Consider the following 23056-nt stretch of genomic DNA (forward strand, 5'->3'; position numbering starts at 1 on the left):
CATGCTGCACTCATCCATTCCCTTGAATCCCTTATGTAGGATGAGTATCCCACATAAGGATACTGGGGGATGCATTCAGACCTCATTCCAAGTCTGTCTTGCAAAAGGTTATAGCAGCATTTTAAAAAAAGAAATCTAACACCTAAGACAGTGCCAAGGAGATGATCCGGCATATCCACTTGGACAGTACTAATCTATCAGGCGTGTAGGGGACTATATCCAGACAAGACTTCTTTCTTAGTGACAGCACCATCCACTGATTCAGTTTTTGCCTGGAGAAAGATCATTACACCTGGCACAGTATGCCCATTAATGTTGAAATCAGCCTCCTCCAACCTGGAATCCTTCAGGCCTATTGGATTACATCTCCCATCATTCCACACCAGTCTGAGCACACTGAAGTGTTGGGATAGTAGTTCAGCATATCCGCAAAACTTCAGAATGGAGAAGGATGCATGGTTGAAACCTCCTCCTGGACTGAATAAGGCTGAGCCTGAAACATGTAAGTACCTGGCTTGCCATGCAGGGATCCAGAAACCATCCCATATTTGGAAGACCAGCACAGCTGATGCCCCAGAATAGGGAGCCTTGACAGGTTGTATGATAACAACTTGTACACTTGGAATTGAATAAAAAGTGGGGGAGGGATCTCGTACAATAGCATCTCTGTTGTTCTCACTTGTAGGTGATTGTGTGAGTTTCTGGCTGAAGTAAGAGGCAGAGAATTGCAGTGGGCATTCTTGTCTTCTAATACATGGTTGGGGGAAATCTTCATGAAGGAGGTGTTCCAGAGGTGGTATTCAGCAGGTTCTGACCAGTTCTGGAGCGCCAATAGTGGAAATTCTGAGTAGTTTGGAAAACTGGTAAATATCACCTCTGACTGGCCCTGGCCCCATCTATTCTCTGCCTCCCAAGTCCCAGCTGAATGGGAGGGAATGGGGATTTTGCAGTATCCTTCCCCTGCCATGCCCATCAAGCCATGCCCACAGAAACAATAGTAAACAATTTTGAATTCCACCACTGCAGTGGTCTCTCACCATGGCCAAGGTGATCATTGGACAACTCCTGAAGAAGTTGTAGGGAGATGTGAATAATAAGAACCAAATATGGTGCCTCTTTTATTAGGTAGAACATTGAGAATATCACATGATTCAACAGCCTTCTGCATCAAATTATGTGACACAATAACAACCACATGACAAAGAGCTGACAGTTTAGTCCAGGGAGGAGGAATTGACTGAAACGTTAACACAAATAAGAGGAAGTGAGACGCCCAGTTTATTTGCCTCATCCAAGTTAAGTTTTCTTGCTTATATTCTTGCTTCTGTTAAAGGTAGCATATGTTAGAAGCCCCCAGGCTAGACAGTCCCTTGTCGTTTCACAGGTTCCAAATGCAAAGAATCCAGAGTTGGTGTAATAGGAGCAGGGTTGCTCAAGGCAGTGGAGTGAGTAAACACTTTGGTATGTCCTAAAGACATGGCCTCTCTCAGAGGAGCCCTCATCACACAGGAGGCATTCCAGCAGCTGTCTCTTGATGGACTTCCGACTCACAACACGACTAAGGTGGAATAAACAAGCACATGCGAATGAATAAGGAGGTTGAGGAAAATAATCCGAAACTCCCACCTCCTTCATTAAACTTTTAAATTTAAAATTGACTAAAATCCTTCATTCAACATTAAACAGATTAATTATTGATAACAAAGCCAAATTAATTGCTCCTCAGAAATCACCACATGGATATTTTATATAATTGGATTCCCAATCTGTCACCTTCCATTGTGAATTCTTTTTCTCAGTATGAAATATTTCAGAGCAGCAATGCTTCACGTCACCTGCAGCTCACCCTGATCTGCTGGAAAAGCTCAACTGCTTTCCTTCAGCCTTGAAAGAAAGAAGCAATCAGAGAAACAAAGAAGGTAAGAAAGAGAATGGGTGGCCTGACCTATTCAGACTCCACTCCCTGATGGCTTCACCCCTACTCAGAACATGAAACTCAGCACAGTCCACCTATCCCATTACTGCAACCTTGTGTAGCTTGGCATCTTCTTGACCTCTTCAACTGCAACTCCCATTATGCCTGACCAAAATCTATTCTCAAGGATAAATTCTATGTTATTAAAAGGGGGGGAAATCAATTTAAATTAGTGATGTTTTTAGAGGAATGCAGCTCAGAGTCACGTTGTTTTAAGTTGGATAGCCTTCTAGTTCTTAAAAATAAACGAGTAAGCAAGCAAACAAACAAGCTGTCCTAAACTGGTTGAAGCTTATAATTCAGGAAAACATCTCTAGAAAAAAGAATGTCAAAAGAACCAGTTTTTTTTGTGGTATTGAATTCACGCATTGCTCTAACCGGTGGGTTCTTTTAACCATGGTTGCTTGAACAAGCCACAATAGCTAGAATAGATTCACAGAAGGCACTATACTATAAAACTTCAGTTAGCAACCAGTATCTGGGTTCACATGGGACATTAAGCTATAAGGGGATTTTCTTGGCTTTGTCTTGGTGACTTCAACTTAAACGAGAAGTTGTACTGCTCAGATTTCTTCATCTTTACCACATTTGAACAATTTGATTTTCTTTGCCATGTGTTGCTTGTGGTTTCTTGTGATCCCATACTTGGAGGGAGGGAAGATGACTTGAGGTTCGGCAGAACACAGGGACATCCTGAAGAGCGACTGAACTAACACCGGTTTCTTTAAATTAAATCTATGATTAAATACGTCCCAGTTCTGAAACAGCCCTTGCATTTTGATTAATGAAAAGACAACTCTGCAAATTTGAAGTGTGTTTAAACATTTCAGTTATTGTGCAGCAAATGATGCTAAATACTATTTTTGATTAGGCAAGAAGCGGTTATGTAACACATAACTTCTGATAAAAACAGTGGGGAGCTATTACTGTGGTTTAACCCTTTTAAAATACAATTCTCTTTTGATCATTTATTAAGTTATATACTACTAACAATAATAATAATAATAATAATAATAATAATAATAATAATAATAAGTAGTAGTAGTAGTAGTAGTAGTAGTAGTAGTAGTAGTAGTAGTAGATAATTGTATAATTAGTATATAATAATAATCACCAATCTTGGCTGCGCAAGAACAAGCTATCTGCACAAATGCCATTAAGGCCAAAATCGAAAAATCCTCTGATGATGCCAAATGCAGACTTTGCAAAGAAGCTGATGAAACTGTTGATCACATACTCAGCTGCTGTAAAAAAATCGCACAGACTGATTAGCAGTGGTAATTCCAGTGGTAATTGGCAGTGGTAATTCCAGTGGTAATTGGCACACTGGGTGCTATTCCAAAAGCACTGGAATTACATTTAAAACAGTTAAAAATTGACAAAATCACCATCAGTCAAATGCAAAAAGCCGCACTGCTTGGATCTGCACGCATATTACGAAAATACGTTACGACGTCCTAGGCCTCTGGGGGGGGCCCGACTAGTAACCAATGCCAAATCCGGTGAAACAACTGGCCGCTGTGATACAATTGTATAACAATAATAATAATAATAATAATAATAATAATAATAATAATAATAATAATTTGGATAACATCAAGCATGGAGAAGTAAAAACTATTGTCAGGCGAGAGTACACCAACAGAGTTAGGAAAATTTTGAAATCTAAATTGAATGGTGGAAATACAATCAAGGCCATAAATACCTGGGCAATACCAGTTATAAGATACACAGCTGGTATAGTTAACTGGACACAAGCTGATTTGGACCTTTTGGACCGAAAAACCAGGAAATTAATGACAATGCACTACAGGTTACATCCACGTGGTGATACTGATAGACTATATCTGCCCCGAAAATCAGGTGGCAGAGGATTATTACAAGTGAAGCAAGCAGTTGAAGAAGAAAAACATGCACTGGCTGATTATTTAAAAGAAAGTCAAGAACATCTATTAATCGAAGTAAAGAACAAAAATCTACTGAAGGCCCAACAGACGAAACAAGAATACAGAAAAGATGTGATAAAATCAAGAATGGAGAGTTGGCAGAACAAAGCACTGCATGGCCAATTTCTGGAAAAAATAAAAGATAAAGTGGACAGTGAACAAACTTGGTTATGGTTAACAACAGGTACATTAAAGAAAGAAACAGAGTCACTAATCCTGGCTGCGCAAGAACAAGCTATCCGCACAAATGCCATTAAGGCCAAAATTGAAAAATCCTCTGATGATGCCAAATGCAGACTTTGCAAAGAAGCTGATGAAACTGTTGATCACATACTCAGCTGCTGTAAAAAAATTGCGCAGACTGATTATAAATTGCAGCACAATTCAGTAGCGCAAATGATCCATTGGAATTTGTGCAAAAATTATAATATTAAAACAGCAACAAACTGGTGGGAACATCAGCCTGAAAAAGTCACCGAAAATCAGATGGTCAAGATCTTGTGGGATTTCCGTATACAAACCGACAAAATACTGGCGCATAATACACCAGACATCACACTGGTTGAGAAAAATAAGGTCACAATCATAGACATCGCAATACCAGGTGATAGCAGGGTTGCCGAGAAGGAACATGAAAAAAATCGCAAGATACCAGGACTTAAAAATCGAAATTCAACGACTATGGCACAAACCAGCAGTGGTAATTCCAGTGGTAATTGGCACACTGGGTGCTATTCCAAAAGCACTGGAATTACATTTAAAACAGTTAAAAATTGACAAAATCACCATCAGTCAAATGCAAAAAGCCGCACTGCTTGAATCTGCACGCATATTACGAAAATACGTTACGACGTCCTAGGCCCCTGGGTGGGGCCCGACTAGTAACCAATGCCAAATCCGGCGAAACAACTGGCCGCTGTGATACAATTGTATAATAATAATAATATCCTTTATTATTAAATAATACACTAACAATAATAATATGTCCCTTGATAAGTTATATATTATGAAATCAAATTAGTATATCCAGGAGTTGATGTGTAGATAAATAAAGCAGAGAAGTCTAACCACTAATCATTTGTCTGTAAGATGAATTTTGAAACCTTTTCTTTAACTTTTATAATAAATTCAATTTTATCCTGAGAGGGTCATCTTAGATTTGCCAAAGAAATAATAATAAAGACTGAACTATTTTTATCTGTTTGACTGCTATCTCCTGTTTAAAATCTTGCACTACTTTACAAGAGTTTACAATTGTAATTAAATAAACTGTAGTTAAAACAAGTATAAAACTGCCCATTAAAATAATAATGGAGGACAAAAGTAGCAATTTTTTATAAATGTATAAATTTAATGTAAATATATAATTAAATTTAATTTAATGTATAATTTTTTCTACTTTTTCTGAATTTTTTAAATAGCATTCTATAAACAAAATGTATTTATACTTTTTCAAATCGTTTAAAAAATGTACATATATACAAAAAAGCATAATAGCCAATTAAAAATAATAATCTTAAAAGGAACTATTTTAATAAAACATCTCTAGTTTTACTACAATACAAACGTCATGTTATGCTGCCCAATCCACACCCCATCAAACTGGGATTAAGAGTAAAAGGAACGTAAACTATGATTGTCCAATACTGCTGCATCCAGCAGTTTTCCTAAGCAGGGGATGGAACGCCACCTCTTTAAAAATTCTATTATTTTTTAAAATAATAAAAGCATTTATTGTTGCTTGGATCGGTTATATATCCCCACCTGGAAGACATTATCCAACCAGGTAAACATGGATCTAATATACAGTTGGCTACACCCACAGCTCTGAAGACCTTATCCACTTCCTTAGATTTAACCAGAGGTGGGTTTCTGCGAATCAGGTGAACCAGTAGTGGCAGCAGCAGGAAGCTCCACCCACCCATCTGGAGGAGCGGGCATGAGCAAACCGGTAGTAAGAAAAATGGAAACTTACCACTGCATTTAACGGGTTCAAACTCTTCTCACTTAACTACATTAATCCCAGTCCAAGAATTTTGCGCAGCTGAAGTCTAACTCAGACTGAATTCAAACAGCAATTCAAACAATTTTATCCAAAGGATGGCTAGAATAGTCTTCACTTTGGTCTTGTAGATGTTTGTAGGTTCTTCCTTTTCTGGAAAGGTGCCACCTGGGCTTTCAATATACTCACATCTGCCATCCCTGAGCAAAAGCAGTGAGTGGAATGGCTAGAGTTGATTTCAGAGACCTTTGATATCAGCTGTGTGGTTGAGCCAAGATAGGAATTTTTTGAAGTATTACTTTGTCGCGAGAAAAGTAGCAAAACATAATTATTTTCCAACTGTTATTGCATCTGCAGAGAGCTTATTTTGAAAGAGTTCATAATGGTTATGACTCATGGTGATGATGTTGCGTTTCCTCAAGATCAGAGAAATCTTGGAATTGGAAGGGAAAGAACAATCAAGTCATTTAAGCTTTGGAACATATTTCAAGTCATATCACAATAATCTAAGTATAGTAAGTCAGTCAATTGCTCCAATTGTCTTTCAAAAAGAGCATTCCATGCTGTTGTAAGACTAAGAACCATGGAAGTAATATTATAAGAAATAAATTCAAATAAACTATTGCTGTTAGATACATTCAACATTTAATTGCAAAAGGAAAAGATTGGTGTACTTAAGCTTCCCTTTCTATATGTCTTAAGAAACAAAGTCATGGATGATAATAAAACCCAGTGAATATTTTTGTTAAAATAGCAGTATTGTGACACAAAATCTCCTCCTTTTCAACATGTGCATAGTGTCATAATGAACATATAAAAGGGTCATGACTTATGTCATGTTAATGTGACGTTTTCATCAGATGGATCGGTTAGAGCATCATTGCCAACTTCACCAGAATAGATCATCAAACAATTTTTCATTATCCTCAATCTATCAGTTTATTAGCTTTAAAATGGCACCTTCAGTATGTCTCATACAAACAGAATAACGTGGCTATTCACACAGGAATTGTAGGGGGGGGGGAGTTTACTCGTTGAAATAAGTCAGCCCTATTTATGGCTCACTTTTTACATTTTGATATATTTTTAAAGAGTTTCTGCCTTTTAATATAGATGGTATCTACCACATCAGCAAGTTCAGAATCGAACTGACATAGTTTGGGGAACTTTTATGCCTTCTTTCAAAAGATAACATGGTGCAGTCTTGTACAATTTTTGATCCATTATAGTTATATACTTCCTTCCTTTCTCTGTGCAGACAGACATGGATAGTTAAGTCATAATAAACTAGAGCAATGTGGGAGCAGGCTGAATGCCTCTCAAGAGGTGATCTGAATACATAGCCTCCTGATCTAGAATAAAGGACCATCACTAATAGTTACATGCTGATTGTGGGCTGTTTAGCTATTAAAAGCATCAAAAGGTGGATCATGGAGATCTAGAGATCTCCGAAAGAGCTCTTAGAGATCCACCAATTCAGAATTATTTGCCAGTCTATGTTGAAAAATAAAACAATATAAAAATCCCTTCAAACACCTGTGAGGAGCATTAGTGGTAGCAAAGGTATCGATTTTAATTTTCAATAGGATAAATATTGATAAATATAACCCACATAAACAAAAGCACTTTTAAGGTTTTCCATGATTTTTAAAGGCAGGAAGGAATGCTGAGACCAAACAAATTTAACACTGATGTGGGTCACAGATATCGACAGCCTGTAAAAGCAGATACAGCAAAAGACTTGCTTTCCCTCAATAATGTCTATGATGGAGTGACTCAGAGGCCACTACAAAGCTCTTTTCTTTATATAGCTAACACTGCTTACACTACAGTTTTCCTCTTTCCATTGTTATTATTAGATAACAATGGAAAGAATTTGGGATCCATTATAACAATTGGGAGATAATTGCATATTCAGTTGTTGGAAAATAGTCACTGGTCTGGATACTCTTTCAATCAATAGAGTATTTATATATGTATCCAACTTACCTGTTGTGTTCAGGGTTAAGCTTTTTTCCTCAGTAGATGTTGAATGTTTAACTTCGCATCGTATTGTCTTCCCAAAGCGCAGTTCTTTTGGATTTAAGTATATTTTACTAACAAAATAACATAAGTGATCTTCTCCAATCTCAATATTCCTGGGATTGAAATTTTCAGATATTTGTCTCAAGTCTTGGTACCATCTGACTTGTATATCACGAGGTGCAAACTGTGATATAGAAATTTCCAGGCGGATATTCTGATGATCTCGGCTCGCCTTTATTTCAGTCAAAACAGGCCGTTTGACTAAATGAGAAGGGGGGGGGGGAATGGAATAGAAATAACTATGTAAATAATATGTTTCCAGACCTTAATGTCAGGACTGCAGTCATCTTTTCTTTTGGATCTTTGGCCTACCACACCTTCTATTATTCTACTATGCATTTTCTATTGTGGGAAAATGGATGGGGGATTGTAAGGAGTGAGATGATATGTAGCCATAACAAAATTCAGCTCTCTTAATCAATTGGAACTTTGAACAATACTTTGCCTTGGACTCATTTACTTTTAGATGCTATTTGAAACTCTTGACACTTGATTTATTATGAATAATGCAAAAATAATGTTTAATACAAGAAAACACTGTAAGTTTTGATCCTCTGAAGTCTTGCATAATGGAACTACTGCATGACACCACTGCAGAAGACCAACTGGACAATTTTTACCAACTACAAGGTGAAGACACTTTCTGCACCATTTGCAACAAAACCCAATGAATGGTCAAAGAAGAAACTGAGATGATTATGAGCACCTCTGCTCCCAGATATGTTACATCTGGGCTGTGGCTTAATTCCTGGTATACATAGTACAAAGAACACAATAAGACAGACCACAGTGCTATAGACAGAGAGATTTTCTTTGAAGTAACATTGCAGATATAATATAGGAAATGGGGATGTGATATATTCCTCACCTGTTAAATTCTATTACTTTTAATAAACCCTAAAAAGAATAAACAGAACCCAACTTCACCAATTAACATCCAAAGACAACTAAATAAATAAAAATGGGTACATACCTGGAAGTTTTAAATACACTTCTCTTGTAATAGGCTTTGTCAATCTTGCGTGGTTCACCTTGAAACAAACAGTCTTATTACAAACTGAAGCGGAAGCTCTTAGTTCAAGCACAGAAGTTAATTTGCAACAACCACTAGGGTCCATGTCTATATCCTCTGTGACCACACCTTTCTTTAGTGAATTATCGCCCAGGAGCCACTGTGTGCCAATTTTTTTAGGCTTGAAATCTGTGACATCACAAGTTAAATTTACACTTTGTCCATAATCTGCATCACTTGGTTCAATAACAATATTTGAAAGTTTGGGAAAATCTATAAAAATGACAAGACAGAAATCAACATTAGACAAGGAATCACTGTTAAATGCGAACAATACCCTAATATACAGAGCATCAGATGAGTTAAGTATAATTTTTAAGATTATATTGTTACCACAAGAAAGAGGGAATCATTGTTCAACGAAAACTTGTGCTGTTGCAATAGATTAACAGCACTATTTCACATAGAGCAGTGGTCACACATGAAATCAGCCCTCAATTGATTTAAACAAATAGCAATTATTTCTGTTTCTCTGCTTCTTGTGCACACGTTAGTCATGCAGTGTAGTATCAGTGCTTCTCACTATTTGGTTTGTTTCCACCCATTAGTAGATGGCATGCTATTGTATACTGGTATGAACTTAGAAGTAAAATGTGTGTAACAATACTATAAACTTTATTGATCTATCTATTTATCTATCTATCATCATCTATCCTCTATCTATGGCTATGGTGGTGCAGTGGTTAGACTGCAGTACTGCAGGCTACTTCTGCTGACTGCCAATAGTTTGGCAGTTGAAATCTCACCAAGCTCAAGGTTGACTCAGTCTTCCATCCTTCCGAGATCGGTAAAATGAGGAGCCAGATTGTTGGTGGCTATATGCTGACTCTGTAAACCGTTTAGAGAGGGCCATAAAGCACTATGAAGAGGTATAAAAGTCCAAGTGCTATTGCTATCTATCTACCTTGACAACTGATTCCTATTTATTACAATTGCAGAATCCCAGGGTGATGTGATCACCTTTTGTGACTTTCTGACAAGTAAAGTTAATGGGGAATCCAGATAACCAGGTTACTACCTTAACAACTATCTATGGAGATTCTCAGTCATCCAGGTCATGGTTGTCCCAAAGTGCTTTTTTCAAGAGGCAACTGGACTTTCTGGCTTTTCTTTGAAGGCTTTAACCCCTCTTTCAAACCAGTGATCCCCTCTGTCCATGCATTTATGAAGTGGTTGTTTGTTGTACAAGTGGTTGTTGTTTTACATTGGGAAACAAAACAAACACTTCATAAATGCATGGCACAACATAGGAGAACAAACACATCAGGACTAGATTCAGCAGTCCATCTGCATTTAAAAGACACAGGCCACTCTTTTGAAGACAACAAAGTCCATATTTTGGACAGAGAGGATCGCCGGTTTGAAAGAGGGGTCAAAGAGGCCATCTATGTCAAAATTGAACAGCCCTCTCTCAACAGAGGAGGAGAGATACGGCATCATCTATCTCCTCTCTACAACAGAGGCCTTTCCACAGTTCCAAGAAGGCTCCACACCCATTTGCACCACTCAGGTGACTCTGATGAAAGAGTCCAGGTGACCTTAACAATCCCCTAAAAGAATGCAAATGACCAGCTGTCTGCAAGGAGTATAAATCCTTCCATTTCCCAGTATCCAGTCAGAGCTGAAAAAGATTCTTGGATGAGAACTTAAATGTCTTCAAAGAAAAACCAGAAAGTCCACTTGCCTCTTGAAAAAAGCACCTTTGGGACAACCATGGCCTGGATGACTGAGAACCTCCATAGACACTCCAAGGGACATAGATTATTTTATAGCAATGATAACAATCACCTTTCAGCATGACTTTATATCCCTTCCGTACAATTTCCTTGCAATGATTTATTTCAACAAAGAATTCCATTTCATTGTCTTCTGCGCTGGGTGTGAAGGTTATTTCACTTGTCCTGGAGTACAGCTTTGACATTCTGTCCAACTGTGGCTCCCCTGTTTTAACTTCAGCACCTAAGAGCTCTTCAAAGCCCTTTCTCCAATAAATGTCACACTCAGGTGGATGGTATTCTGTCAGTAAGCAACTCAATGTGACGGGTTTCCCACACTCAGGAACAGGGGGCTTACATTCAATTTTGTCAACTTTGGGGGCCACAACTGTAAATAAAACACAACAGCAAATAACAGAGTTAGTATTCAGTACAAAGTTGTGAAGTCAAACCACAAACTTCTCTTCCCACATGACTATTTAGGTTACAAAAACTAAGTGCCAAAGTCATCATCCAAACACAATAAAATGCCAAAGGTATATAAATTACAAATCTGGTGAAAAATGAAGTAGAAAATGGCCTCAATGATAACGTAATACCAATAAAGATTTCTAAATTGGTGTGGAAATAGATTTTCAGTTGCTCATGTAATATTCCATTTATACATTAAAAAAAGAGATCCTTTAATTCGCACATAGATGCAACTGAAGCATATATTTCCCCATTTTGCACATCCAACTTCCAGCTATTTGGCAGTGGCAAGTGTTACATAAAACCACATCATAAGCCATCAAAGAGTAGCCTACTCAGCACTATCCCTTTCTGCTTCAGAAGAATATTGCATGAAAGAACTTAGTTGATTTCAGATACCAAAGTCAAACCCTGGCCTGACAGCATATATGTCTTCCCCTTCTATTACCAGGTTGGTCCTTGTGATGGTTCAGGATTCCACTTATGGGTCTTTATGGCTCTCAGAAATTTAACATCTGCCCAATTGTATAGGAGGGAGGGAGGGATTTTGTCATCTCCTAAATATCAATAGTTGTATTTATTATACACATATAGTAAGAGGAGTTTTATTCTGAGATGTATGGAATATTATTCTGAGAAAATAAAATTTAATTGAATTCAAATCTTGTGGCAATATGGAAAGAGAAGAATTAAAAAAGGGAACATCAAGAGAAAAAGTACAGAATCATGACTATTAATACAATAGCAGTAAAACTTTAGAAGTATCAGTTGTTAAAAGAGTGGGATTACATCAGAGGAACAGGATTTTATTTTATTTTTTGCAAAAAGGAGCTGCACTTTATTGGAACTACTCTGCAACTTAGCCCTTAAGAGTAAAACATGCAATGTACAATATAGGATAATAAAAAATTGTACTTTTTCTGCTCCACTTACCCACAGGGTTCATCTGCCATACAGATTCTTTATATTCTTGTGGTCCTTGAAGCTTAGCTCTGCAGACAAACCTCTTTCCAGAATCTTCCACTTGGGGGCAATAGTGGATCTTGCTGATGCAAAAGTAAAGCCCATCAGTACCTTTTGTGGGTGGAGTTGAAAAGGAACTGTCTACAATTCCATCATCATTAGTCCAACAGACTTCAAGGGTTTCCGGATAATAAGAATGAATTTTGCAACTAAGAGTGAGCGGTTCATTTGATCTTGGCGTATTTGTGGAACAATGAATTTCATGAAGCACTGGTGAGGCTAGGAAGAAAACCAAAAAGATTTCAATTCAAGCAGCAAAAATGTGATGTGCAGAGATATGCCCAGATAATAGTGAAGAGCCTTCAAAGCCAATGCATGAATCTCCCAAAGCTTTAATGACGTCTCTTACCATTTTTCCTTACCCATGTATCCATAGCTATTTATCTATACATAGCAAGGGAGGACCAAGCCAAACTCATTTGCTAAGGACCTCTGACTGTAGAAAAAACACTGTCAGTTGAAATATCAAAACTGTCTTGTTTGATTGCATCATCGCTGACCAACAAATTGTTTCTTTATGGTGCCAAATAGAAGGATAAATTAGTGTCCTAGTTATCATTTGTGCTTGGCTGCCATTATATACTTAAAAGGGTTAAACCTCCTCCTTTGGGACTATCCATGCTAAATAACCACAGTGTTGTTTCCACTAGAAAGTTCTATTCTTCTAATATGGGTAGATAGATAATGTAAGTTTTGTATGTGTGTCATTTGAGTTTCTCTCTCTTTACTTTTGTCTGCCTTTTACCCTGTTTTGCCAAAGAGTTAACTATTTTTAGTCTTGGCAGATGTTTCACAAATATGGATTGTAGTCTAAGATATTTGCTGGGACCATGGCTGGACCAAAATTAGCTAAGCCTCCTCTATTTTCATATATTTTGAAACTTAACAGTTCTCTTATAAACCATAAAATAACTTTAAAATTTCAACATCATTAAGTACCCTGCCATAATCCCCACTTACCTACGACTTTAAATGATTTCGTTTTAGTACACAATCCATGCTGAAAGCCCTCATGTTTAATTTCTAATAAAAGTTGAAATTTTTCCAGCTTCTGTACGTCTGGATTCAGGCAGATTTTCCACTGGAAGTCATAATAGTTTTTTGGTTTTGATTTCAACACTGGATAAGCTTTAAACATGTCCTCCAAGTTCCCAAGGAGAGGAGAATTTTCAGCATCTTCTGTAGGTTCTTCAACTGATGTCGGAGGCCAAGAGGCTATTTTCTGTTTTGTTTTCTGAGGTTCAGTCACTAAGAAGAGGTCTACCTGCAAAGGCTTGGGTCGAAAGTGTGAAATCAAGCATTGCAACTGTGTTTCTTCCAAATGCTTCAGTTCCTCACTTCCAACCATTTCCACAGATGGTGCATCTATTAAGAAAAATAAGGGGAAATGGAAATTCTGTTGCTTGAAATGTTACAACAATATTTTAGGATTATTCTTTCAACATTGTACAAAGGATTCTATTCTTAAAAACAGTTATATGCCTGTTCTGGCTCAGGAAGGAGATAAAAGACTGATAGACATTTATGGGAAGAGAAATTTAAATATCTGATTGTTGGGTTCTCTGGCTTTATTTTCACTTTCACCAAGAATTCCATGCATCACTCTCTTTAACATGGGATGGAGGGAGCAGAGAGGAGGTGAGTTCACATGAATGGCCATACCAGGAAGTTTACTATATCTGCTAAAAAAACGTTGTACTCATGTTCTGCACAGGTACTAGAGTTTTGTTCCAGTTGATAATTGGATTTCTTTTAGTTTAGTTTCTTTAGTTTCTTCAGTTTAATACTGTTCTGGAAAACTATGTCTAAAAAGATTATATAGGAAATCCTTATTTAGTGATTGCTCTGTTTAGTGATCATTTACAGTTACAATGCTAAGAAGAAAATAATGTTGTAACCAGTTTTTGCATATATGACCTTCACAGGTCTATAAAGCAAAAGGAAGGATGAAGGAAGATCATAAATGCTATTTTACTTAGCGAGTGCTTCACTTAATGGCTGAGTTACCAGACCCAATTGTGATCACTAAATAAGGATTGCCTGTAATTTGATAGGTGCAACATAATTGCTTATATTTAATCCATTTTCCATTTTCCCTGGTTGGTCTTTGCTTCTACGTGGCTGTCCTCTGAGAGTTTTCCAGTAATGATATTTTAAAATTAACTTTCACACATATAAACTTCAGCTGCAATTTTATAGACAACTGATGGTATTGATAAGACATATTTAGAATGACTTACATTTCTTTAAAAAGAGAATGTACAGCAGCAATCCAACTAGAAGAAAAGAAAACAGAAAAAAGAAAACCAGCCCAATTGTTAATGGGGTAGTCGAATAAGGTTCTGTAGAAAGACAAAAAAAAAATAACTTATGTTATTTCTGATATACTCAAAACATTTATTGCTCTTGGTGCTTTTGATAAGTAAGCATTTTACATGTAATTTCATAATATAGCAGTAGACTTATATACCGCTTCATAATAAGAAACAAACAATGCTGATACAGGGTATTCTGTCATAAGCAAAACATTAAATCAGGGGTGTCAAACTCAGGGCCCGAGGGCTGGATCCAACCTGTGGGGTGCTTAGATCTGGCCCGGGGGGCCTTCTGGAAACAATGAAGGACCAGCCCAAAATGCCTCTTCCAGCAAAAACGGATGACTCTGCTAAGTCCTCGACTTGTGACCGCCGCAAGTCCTCAACTTACAATTGACAGTCGGGAACAGCCCAGCCGCGCCTGATTGGCTGAGACGCGGTTGGCTGAGCGTGGGCTGCATAAGCATTCCTATTGGTCGCCCTGCTTGACAGCTCTAGTATAAATAGCTGTCAAGTAGGGCGACGTGCTAAATCGCAGTACATAGTTATTGTTGCTGTTCTACTGAATGAAATAGCTGTTCTCTTACCTCAGCTGCCTCACGCCTCTTCAATTGTTATCGAACTTAACAGACCCCCACAGGCTGGGGCCCCGAGCTCCATTTTCACTGGCAGAGTGCTCAGACCACCACTGATGCCCCTGATATGAGTGATGTTGAGCCCCTTGATTTAAACACAACCCTGATGTGGCCCTCAATGAAATCAAGTTTGACACCCCTGCACTAAGTTATGAGAAGTATCAGTGCATACAATATATTGGGGGAGAGGGTTGCCCCCAATAAGGTACTAAATAATAAACATTTCCTTGCTCTGCCATTTTATTGGTGCTTTTTGCCTTAAGTTTTATTTGGTGGAATGTTTTCCAGAAACATTCTTTAGAAAAATTGCCATACCAGCTTGGAATTCTGAGCCTTGTAGTCCCAATGCATTCGACTTTATCTTTCTATTTCTCTTCTATTTGTTATCTCACTTTTTCATAAACACTTTTAGATAAAGCATTGAAGATATTTTCATAATTGTGTGGTAGGACATATGATTCTACCTCAGACTGTAAAATTATAGATAAAAGTTGTGCACCACAGAAATCAACCCTGATGAGAAATCAGCAGCATTTATTTAATATAATACTTTAAGTAGAGATAACCCTCAACCTATAACCACAATTGAGAGTCCAAAATGTCTGTTGCTAAGCAAGAGAGCTATTAAATTTTTCATAGTGAGTACCTGTTACTGTTAAAGTTACATTGTAGACTGGAAATCTGGAAAATGACTTATGCTGCACAATACAACTATAGACGTTTCCTTGGTCTTGTGAAGATGGTTGAACTCTCAGTATACTGGTGGTGTTGTAAGTGCCATCACCATTTCTCTCAGATCTTCCCATGCAAATGTCCTCTGCAAGTATATCTTTATCCGACGTGTGCTTAGAATGCTTTTGCCAAAGAATGACAATGGAATCAGGATAGAATTTATTCACTCTACATGTCAGTGTCTTTACATTTCCGTTTTCAATTTCAAGTTCCTTGGGAGACAGTTGGACAGTTGGTTCAACTATATTGCATTTGAATAAAAATGGAATTGGTTATTGATTTATCTACATATGTTGTATTTTATTTTGCCTTTCAGCCTCCCAAACAGCATTTGTATTTAACATTCAATTGAAATAACACCTAAAGGAAAAAGAAAAAAACACTATAGATTTTCCAAAGACTATGAAGAAGAAAGAAAAGAAAAGAAAGAAAGAAAGAATGAAAGAAAGAAAGAGGGAGGGAGGGAGGAAGGAAGGAAAGAAGGAAGGAAGGAAGGAAGGAAGGAAGGAAGGAAGGAAGGAAGGAAGGAAGGAAGGAAGGAAAGGCAAAATCAGTGAATGAATCAAAATTAATCAGTGTAGGCATGTGGTAGAAACAAGATTATTTTGAAATGATAGAACAATATGGAGAGACATAATGAATGGCATAGGTATAAATTAGTTTTAGCCATATTACTTTTTTCTTTTCATTCATTTACAGGAATTTTTTGCAAGTTATTTTCTGTACTTTGCACAGTTTTACTATCCCCAAGGAGAGCAGCACAAGGATATATAGGTATTCTGAGAAGAGAGTGCTAACAGAAACGGTGATTTTTTTAAAAGATTCAAGATTTAATGAATTTGTATGCTGTCCAATCCCGAAGGACTCCGGGCGGCTTACATAAAAACAGTTTTTAAAAAATACTATAAAATTTAAAATAAGGAAACAAAGCAAGTTAAAAGAACCCAACATGCACTCAACTTTAGTGGGGCTGGAACTCAATCAAGGGTCAACAGCCCCAGGCCTGCCGGAATAGCCAGGTCTTAGTCAACTTTTGGAAGGCCGAGAGAGTGGGGAGGGTCCGGATCTCTGGGGGTAGATCGTTCCATAGGATCGTTCCAAAAAGTAGCAGCTAGCAGGAAAAACATCGTAATGAGTATAGTATAGTATTGAAGGACAGAGAGAAGAACAATAATCAGATAAATGAGACTTCAGCCCAGAGCAAGAAAGTGGTTTGTGAAAAGGCTTTGAACAGCCTCCTCTAGCCTAATTCATATGAAAAATGAAATTGGAGGAATAGAAGAAATTCATAATCTGCAAATCTTGTTAATAAAAGTAGCTTTGGGCCTCAAAGTGTTCATTTCTAAATCTAGTCTATGTCAGCCCTGGGAGCCATCTTTTCGGAGATTCAGGGCCTGGGAAAACCGGAGGGGGAATTGCATGGAGTGGCGGAGGATTAACCATAACATTTCTTTCTTTGGGCATTCGACCTGCATCTGGTTGGAAGTGACTGGGGGTTGTCTCCAGTTGGGATGGTGAATTGATTGGACCTGTGGATGCTGGGGATGTATCTTTGACTTTCTTTTGGGTGGGGATAAACGGATCTCTCAGATTTGGGTTTTTCCAATTGTGCCAATATGACATCTCCAACAAAATGGAACTTTGAGGAACCTCAAGCCTCGGAGACTTCTTTTGTTGGGGGTGTTACTTGGACCCCTGATTTATACAACTGACAAACAACCACACATGAAAATACAGCACCTCAGGGCCCCTTCCTATCCAAATTTAATTTTAAAATGTAAAAAAAATGGCAAAGTCACAATGAAGCAGAATCACGAGCAACATTTATAAGTAGAATCTCTTTCTCTTTCTTTAACATGTTACTTTCCAGATTCCTCCAGCTTTTGTTCAGAAGTAGGTCCCTAGTGTTATGTTACTCCAGCCTGTTTTGCCATTTCATTGTTCCACCATTCAAACCCACCAACTATTTTTAATTGTTGTGTTGTTTTTCATGTGTCATTATACCTAACTCTTTAGGTAGATAATAGCAGAACAGGAACAGACAAGACCAACCAGGGTCCAATGAAGATGGAAGAAAATATGCCTAGATTACCTTAAAACAGCTAATAAAAACCTTCGGTTCTCGCTGATCACCCAACCTTGCCAACAAGATAGCAGGTAACAAAGGCTCATCATAACTTGTACATCCCTTGCACCTTTCAGCTTAAAGAAAAAATCTTTTTAAACACCTGTAAGGCTAAGAACTACCTACATGTGTCTCATTCTTTGGCTAAAGGCAATATCATGGAGGTATGACATAGAAAATATATTTGTTTAATTCAACATAGGCATTGTCTGACTGCAACTAATTAGTTGCCCTAATAACAAGAGTTATCAAGAAATCTTTATATTGTCGTTAAATAAAATGAGAAACGTGAACCAGAATGGACAATGTTGACTCTTCTCAATTGCCGGGGGGAAATCCCGTTTTTTGGCAAGCTTTCAGAAGTGGTTTCCCATTGCTTCCTTCCTAGGGCTGAGAGTGACTGGTCCATCTGGCTTTGTGCCTAAAGCAGGACTAGAAGTCACAGTCTCCCAGTTTCTAGCCTGGTGCTTTAACCATTACATCACAGGGATTCTTGAGACAATATAAAATGAAGAAATGGGGAGGGACTTTCTTTTGTTTTCTACCTCCCTGTTTTCAGGGTTCCCCTTTCTTACAAGGATCTAGTTGGAGGGGGCCTTCTTCATAAGAGGAAGAGATTTGGAATACAATCTTATAAACTGGTATTCATCTTAATGCAGTTTAAGAATTCCAAAAGAATAAGTTTGCTTTCTGGAAAGGTATACCTCAAACGTCACTTACCAACTAGATCTAAAATGGTGGCTCCTTCAGCTCTAACAGTGGTAGTAATCACGACACATACATATTTGCCCTCTTCATTAAACTGTATTTGTGGAAGAAAAAGGGAAGCATCTCCATTTTTTAATTGAATTGTATCCAGTCTTGAACCATTTCTATTTGAAGAATGTTTTCCAGCAACAACTGAATAAAGTTTTTCTACTTTATTCCCTTCAGATGTCTCCAAATACCAGATGAACATTGTTTTTTTGATATCCAGTTCTGGGGGAGGGTAGTCAGAGATTTTACACTGAAGTGTCACATTTGTACCCAAGATTGCTGTCTTCTGAGCTGGCATGCTTACTTTCAAGGCTTCTTCAAAAAAATGAAAAAAAAATGGATTGCAGATTATTATGATTAATTGTACCTTCTTCTTCCCTTCTTCCCTTCCCTCCCAGTTCTCACATTTCATAAAGAGTATTGCAAAATAGCAGTGGTGGAATGGCAAGAGACAAAGCAATTAGAGATCATAAAGACTAAGTGGAACATTGACTACTTTTGGAGTAAACCAGAACTTGGCAAGAGTTACACAATCCAGATGACACAATTGTGACTGCATAATTACAAGCAAATTACTAGAATGGATAGTTTTTTTCTTAGCTAATTACAGTTCAGTTGTGATCCAGCTAGAATATTTCAATAAGATGTCAATTGCCATCATGCAATAGACACAGAAACTCCAATCTGGAGCACCCAGTTCAGGCTTAATACAATGTCTGAACACAGCCCCTGTGTTCAGAGTCAGAGGCCAAGTTGGAGCAACTTATAAATTTAAACCAATAACCAGCAGTTTGTAACATTTCATTTGCAGCCTGTAAATCTTATAATACTCATTTGACTAATCCTTCCCCCTTGTAAAAGGTACACCTGTAAATTAATTTCACTATGATGAACGAATGTGTTTTGGTCAGATTAGATTTAGATTTAGATGCGCATAACCACTGAGGTTGTAAATCACGGCTTACAGTTCAGGGTAGACCAGCTTATTGACAGTTTAAACAAGGAGTTAATATAAATAACAGCTCAACAATAATAGCATTGGCGAGTTGAGGTCTTTTCAAATTCATACACAGATCCAGAGCGCGGAGTTTAACGAGTAAGACGGTTCGTTCCTGTGCGGAACGAGTTATGGACTTTACTTTTGCTCTGGACATTTTGCAAAACGCGTTTGCGCTCTAGAGGGCGCTCGTCGGAGGAGCGAGGGCGGGTGGCTGTCCCCTCCAGAGACCGATCTCCGACTTAACGTTGTGTCCACCTGCCTTGCGCGGTCGGTCCCGTTCCTCCTCAAAGGAGTCCCCAGACCCCCTCCAAGTCTGAACATTTCTCACACTCGACAACTTCTATTGCATTTGCCCTTGAGGGGCCCTCGCCTCGCCGCCACTCAAAACAGCAGCAAGAACCTAGCAAAGCACTTCCGCCATCCTCGCCCTACCACCTGCGTCCCGGCCACCTTGAATGTATAGCAGGCGTATATATGTACAGTATATAAATATGAGAGAGAGAGAGAGAGAGAGAATGTAATGTATAGCAGGCGCGGGTCTTCATTTTTGTTTCCTTACCTGCCGACCCAAGAACAAAGCTGAGACACGCCCAGAGGCTAAAGAAAAAGTAAAGTCGCCTTCGAACGGAGTTTGATTCCTGGAAATTTATGTGGAGACATCCAGGCAGTTTTCTCAGTCGGAGACCAAAGTTAGTCGCCATTGCCCCCTTTCCTTTTGATTTCTCAATCTGGACCAGAGTTTTCAGATAATCGCGCTTTAAAGAATAGGCGGAATCGACCCTACACACCTCTTTAGATCTCTTGCCTGAACGACCAACTCTCTCTCTCTCTCTCTCTCTTTTTAACCTACGTGGCAGGACGATGATCTTTGTCCTGGAAACTTTCATTTTCACTTCTGATCTTCCACTGATTTTCTGTTGCTGAAAAACTGGGAAAGAAAATAGTTACTGACGCCGTTTAAGAGGTCGCATGCTCAGGCACCTGCTTAGTAAGAGAGAACCAATAGTACACACCCAGATTCTGGAAGTCTTTTAGTTCTCCTTTAAGTGGAAGACTGCTAACAGAGACTCCTCCTGAATTTTTAAAAAAGTAATTTGCATTTAATTAGATTTCAAAACATTTAATGCGCTGAAATTTCCTGTCAGTGAAAACAAGTAATCAGTGGAACCTCCAGTCTCCAGAAGTTGTGGGTGCTCCATTCCAGGAGATGTTTAAGAAGAGATTGAACAACCATTTGCCCAAAATGGTATCTCCTGCTGGAGCAGTGGATTGGACTAGAGCCGCAGTTCTCAACCTGTGGGTCGCAACCCCTTTGGGTGTCAAACAACCCTTTCACAGGAGTTGCCTAAGACCATCAGAAAACACATTTTTTCGATGGTCTGAGGTACCAAGACACGGGTCCTCTATGGTTGGGGGTCACCACAACATGAGGAACTGTATTAAAGGGTTGCGGCATTGGGAAGGCTGAGAACCACTGGACTAGAGGACCTCCAGGGTCCCATCAACTCTTTTATTCTATGTTTTATTGGGTCAGAATAGATTTTTTTTTTTAAAAAGGCAGAGGCTGTTACCTTTACATTCTTGAATAACCTTCAAAGCTCAAAATCTACCCTCCATAATTCCTGCTAAAGTGCCTGAATTTAATCAGTTTAGACACTCTAATCAGCAGCGGCATTCAACATCAGAAGTACAATAGTAATTGCCATCTTGTGGATCAATCTGTTAGAATTGTGGGTTCTGGCGGGAAGCAGGACCGAGGCCTTGAAGGACGCCAGGAGTTGAAAGCAAAGCACAGATGCTCAAAGTTTGGGGAAGCCCAGGGCAGAACCTGCATTAGGTCTCCCAGGGCCTTCCATGGGGCTCTACTTAATGACCACATTGAGGAGGACAGGGATGGGGTGTGTTAAGTGAGGAGGTCACATGGATGCTTCACTTAATGGCCCTCATGATTTCTGATTGTAATGGCCAGGTTCAATTACAGATTGTCCTCAACCTGCAACAGTTCATTTAGTGACTGTTTGAAATAACAACACCACTAAAAATAGTGACATGCCTGTTTTTCACACTTATTGCATTTGCAGCATCCCCATGGTCAGAAAGCCTTTTTGTTCAGAGAAGGGGCACTAAAAATGGGGGAAGTTTTAATCCTAACAAGTTAAAAGATCCTAAAAACAAAAGGAATTCAGTTGTAGAAATTTATATAATCTATTCAGGTTGTTTTTAAATAAATTTTGTTGAAGACGACTGTGAGAATCTTGCTTTAGGCCAGAAATGGGGAACGATGGCTCCTTTATGGCTTATGGACTTCAACTCCCAGAATCCCTGAGCCAGCTGGAATCACTGGAGAAGAGACTAAAGTGGGAAAGATGGAGGGCAAAAGAAGAAGGGGACAACAGAGAATGAGGGGGCTGGATGGAGTCACTGAAGCAGTCGGCGTTAGCATTAGGCGGGATGGAGTCACATATGGCGAACCTTTTTGGCACCGAGTGCCTAAACCGGAATGTGTGTGAATGTGCCTGCTTGCTGGAGCACCATAAACCCAAAGACCAGCTGGCCAGTACACACATGCCTGGTTTGGGGCCATTTTGGGGGAGTTTTCAGGCCATTTTTGGAATCATTTTCAGGCTGTTCTTGGGCCATTTGTGGCCTGAAAAATGGTCTGAAAACAACCTGAAAACGGCACAAAAAATAGTCCGAAAGCAGCATGGAAAATGACCTGTTTTGGGGTCATTTTCAAGCCATTTTCTGTTGCTCTGGTCAGAAATTGTAGATTGTTGTGGTTTTTTGAAAGCACCCTTAACAACTAAGGCAGGGCTAAGGAGATGATCAGCGTATCCACTTGGACAGTACTAATCTATCTGGAGTGTAGAGCATTGTATCCAGACCAGACTACTTTCTTAGTGACAGCACCATCCACTGATTCAGTTTTTGCCTGGAGAAAGATAATTACACCTGGCACAGTATGCCCATTAATGTTGAAATCAGCCTCCTCCAACCTGGAATCCTTCAGGCCTATTGGATTACATCTCCCATCTTTCCACACCAGTCTGAGCACACTGAAGTGTTGGGATAGTAGTTCAGCATATCCGCAAAACTTCAGAATGGAGAAGGATGCATGGTTGAAACTTCCTCCTGGACTGAATAAGGCTGAGCCTGAAACATGTAAGTACCTGGTTTGCCATGCAGGGATCCAGAAACCATCCC

The 23056-nt window shown here is 38.7% G+C and overlaps 1 protein-coding gene across 3 annotated transcripts; it reads right to left on the bottom strand.

The window, feature by feature from the left end:
- Positions 1 to 1105: 1105 nt before the first annotated feature.
- LOC116514658 lies at positions 1106 to 21014 on the bottom strand. Of its 3 annotated transcripts, none has more exons than XM_032226297.1 (11): positions 20412 to 21014; positions 18817 to 19164; positions 15886 to 16212; positions 14530 to 14631; positions 13250 to 13654; positions 12200 to 12508; positions 10869 to 11183; positions 8982 to 9293; positions 7913 to 8209; positions 5897 to 6356; positions 1106 to 1884 (listed from the first exon to the last, which is right to left on the bottom strand). In XM_032226297.1, exons 1-10 carry the CDS (start codon positions 20737 to 20739, stop codon positions 6310 to 6312), a joined length of 2790 nt encoding a protein of 929 aa, XP_032082188.1. In that variant the 5' UTR covers positions 20740 to 21014; the 3' UTR covers positions 1106 to 1884; positions 5897 to 6309. The 3 variants fall into 3 exon arrangements, with proteins under 3 accessions (XP_032082188.1, XP_032082177.1, XP_032082169.1); XM_032226286.1 differs by having other exon boundaries at positions 1106 to 1558; positions 18817 to 19167; positions 20412 to 21013; XM_032226278.1 differs by having other exon boundaries at positions 18817 to 19167; positions 20412 to 21013.
- Between the last annotated feature and the right edge of the window lie 2042 nt (positions 21015 to 23056).

The sequence above is a fragment of the Thamnophis elegans genome, chromosome 1, assembly GCF_009769535.1.
Source record: "Thamnophis elegans isolate rThaEle1 chromosome 1, rThaEle1.pri, whole genome shotgun sequence".
Taxonomy (NCBI): domain Eukaryota; kingdom Metazoa; phylum Chordata; class Lepidosauria; order Squamata; family Colubridae; genus Thamnophis; species Thamnophis elegans.

Coding starts and splice junctions, on each gene's coding strand:
- LOC116514658 (XM_032226286.1), bottom strand. CDS start 20,739: ATGAAAGTTTCCAGGACAAAGATCATCGTCCTGCCACGTAGGTTAAAA. Junction 19,168..20,411: donor CTTTGTTCTTGGGTCGGCAG/GTAAGGAAACAA, acceptor ATTTTTTTGAAG/AAGCCTTGAAAGTAAGCATG. Junction 11,184..12,199: donor ATGGCAGATGAACCCTGTGG/GTAAGTGGAGCA, acceptor TTTTATTTACAG/TTGTGGCCCCCAAAGTTGAC.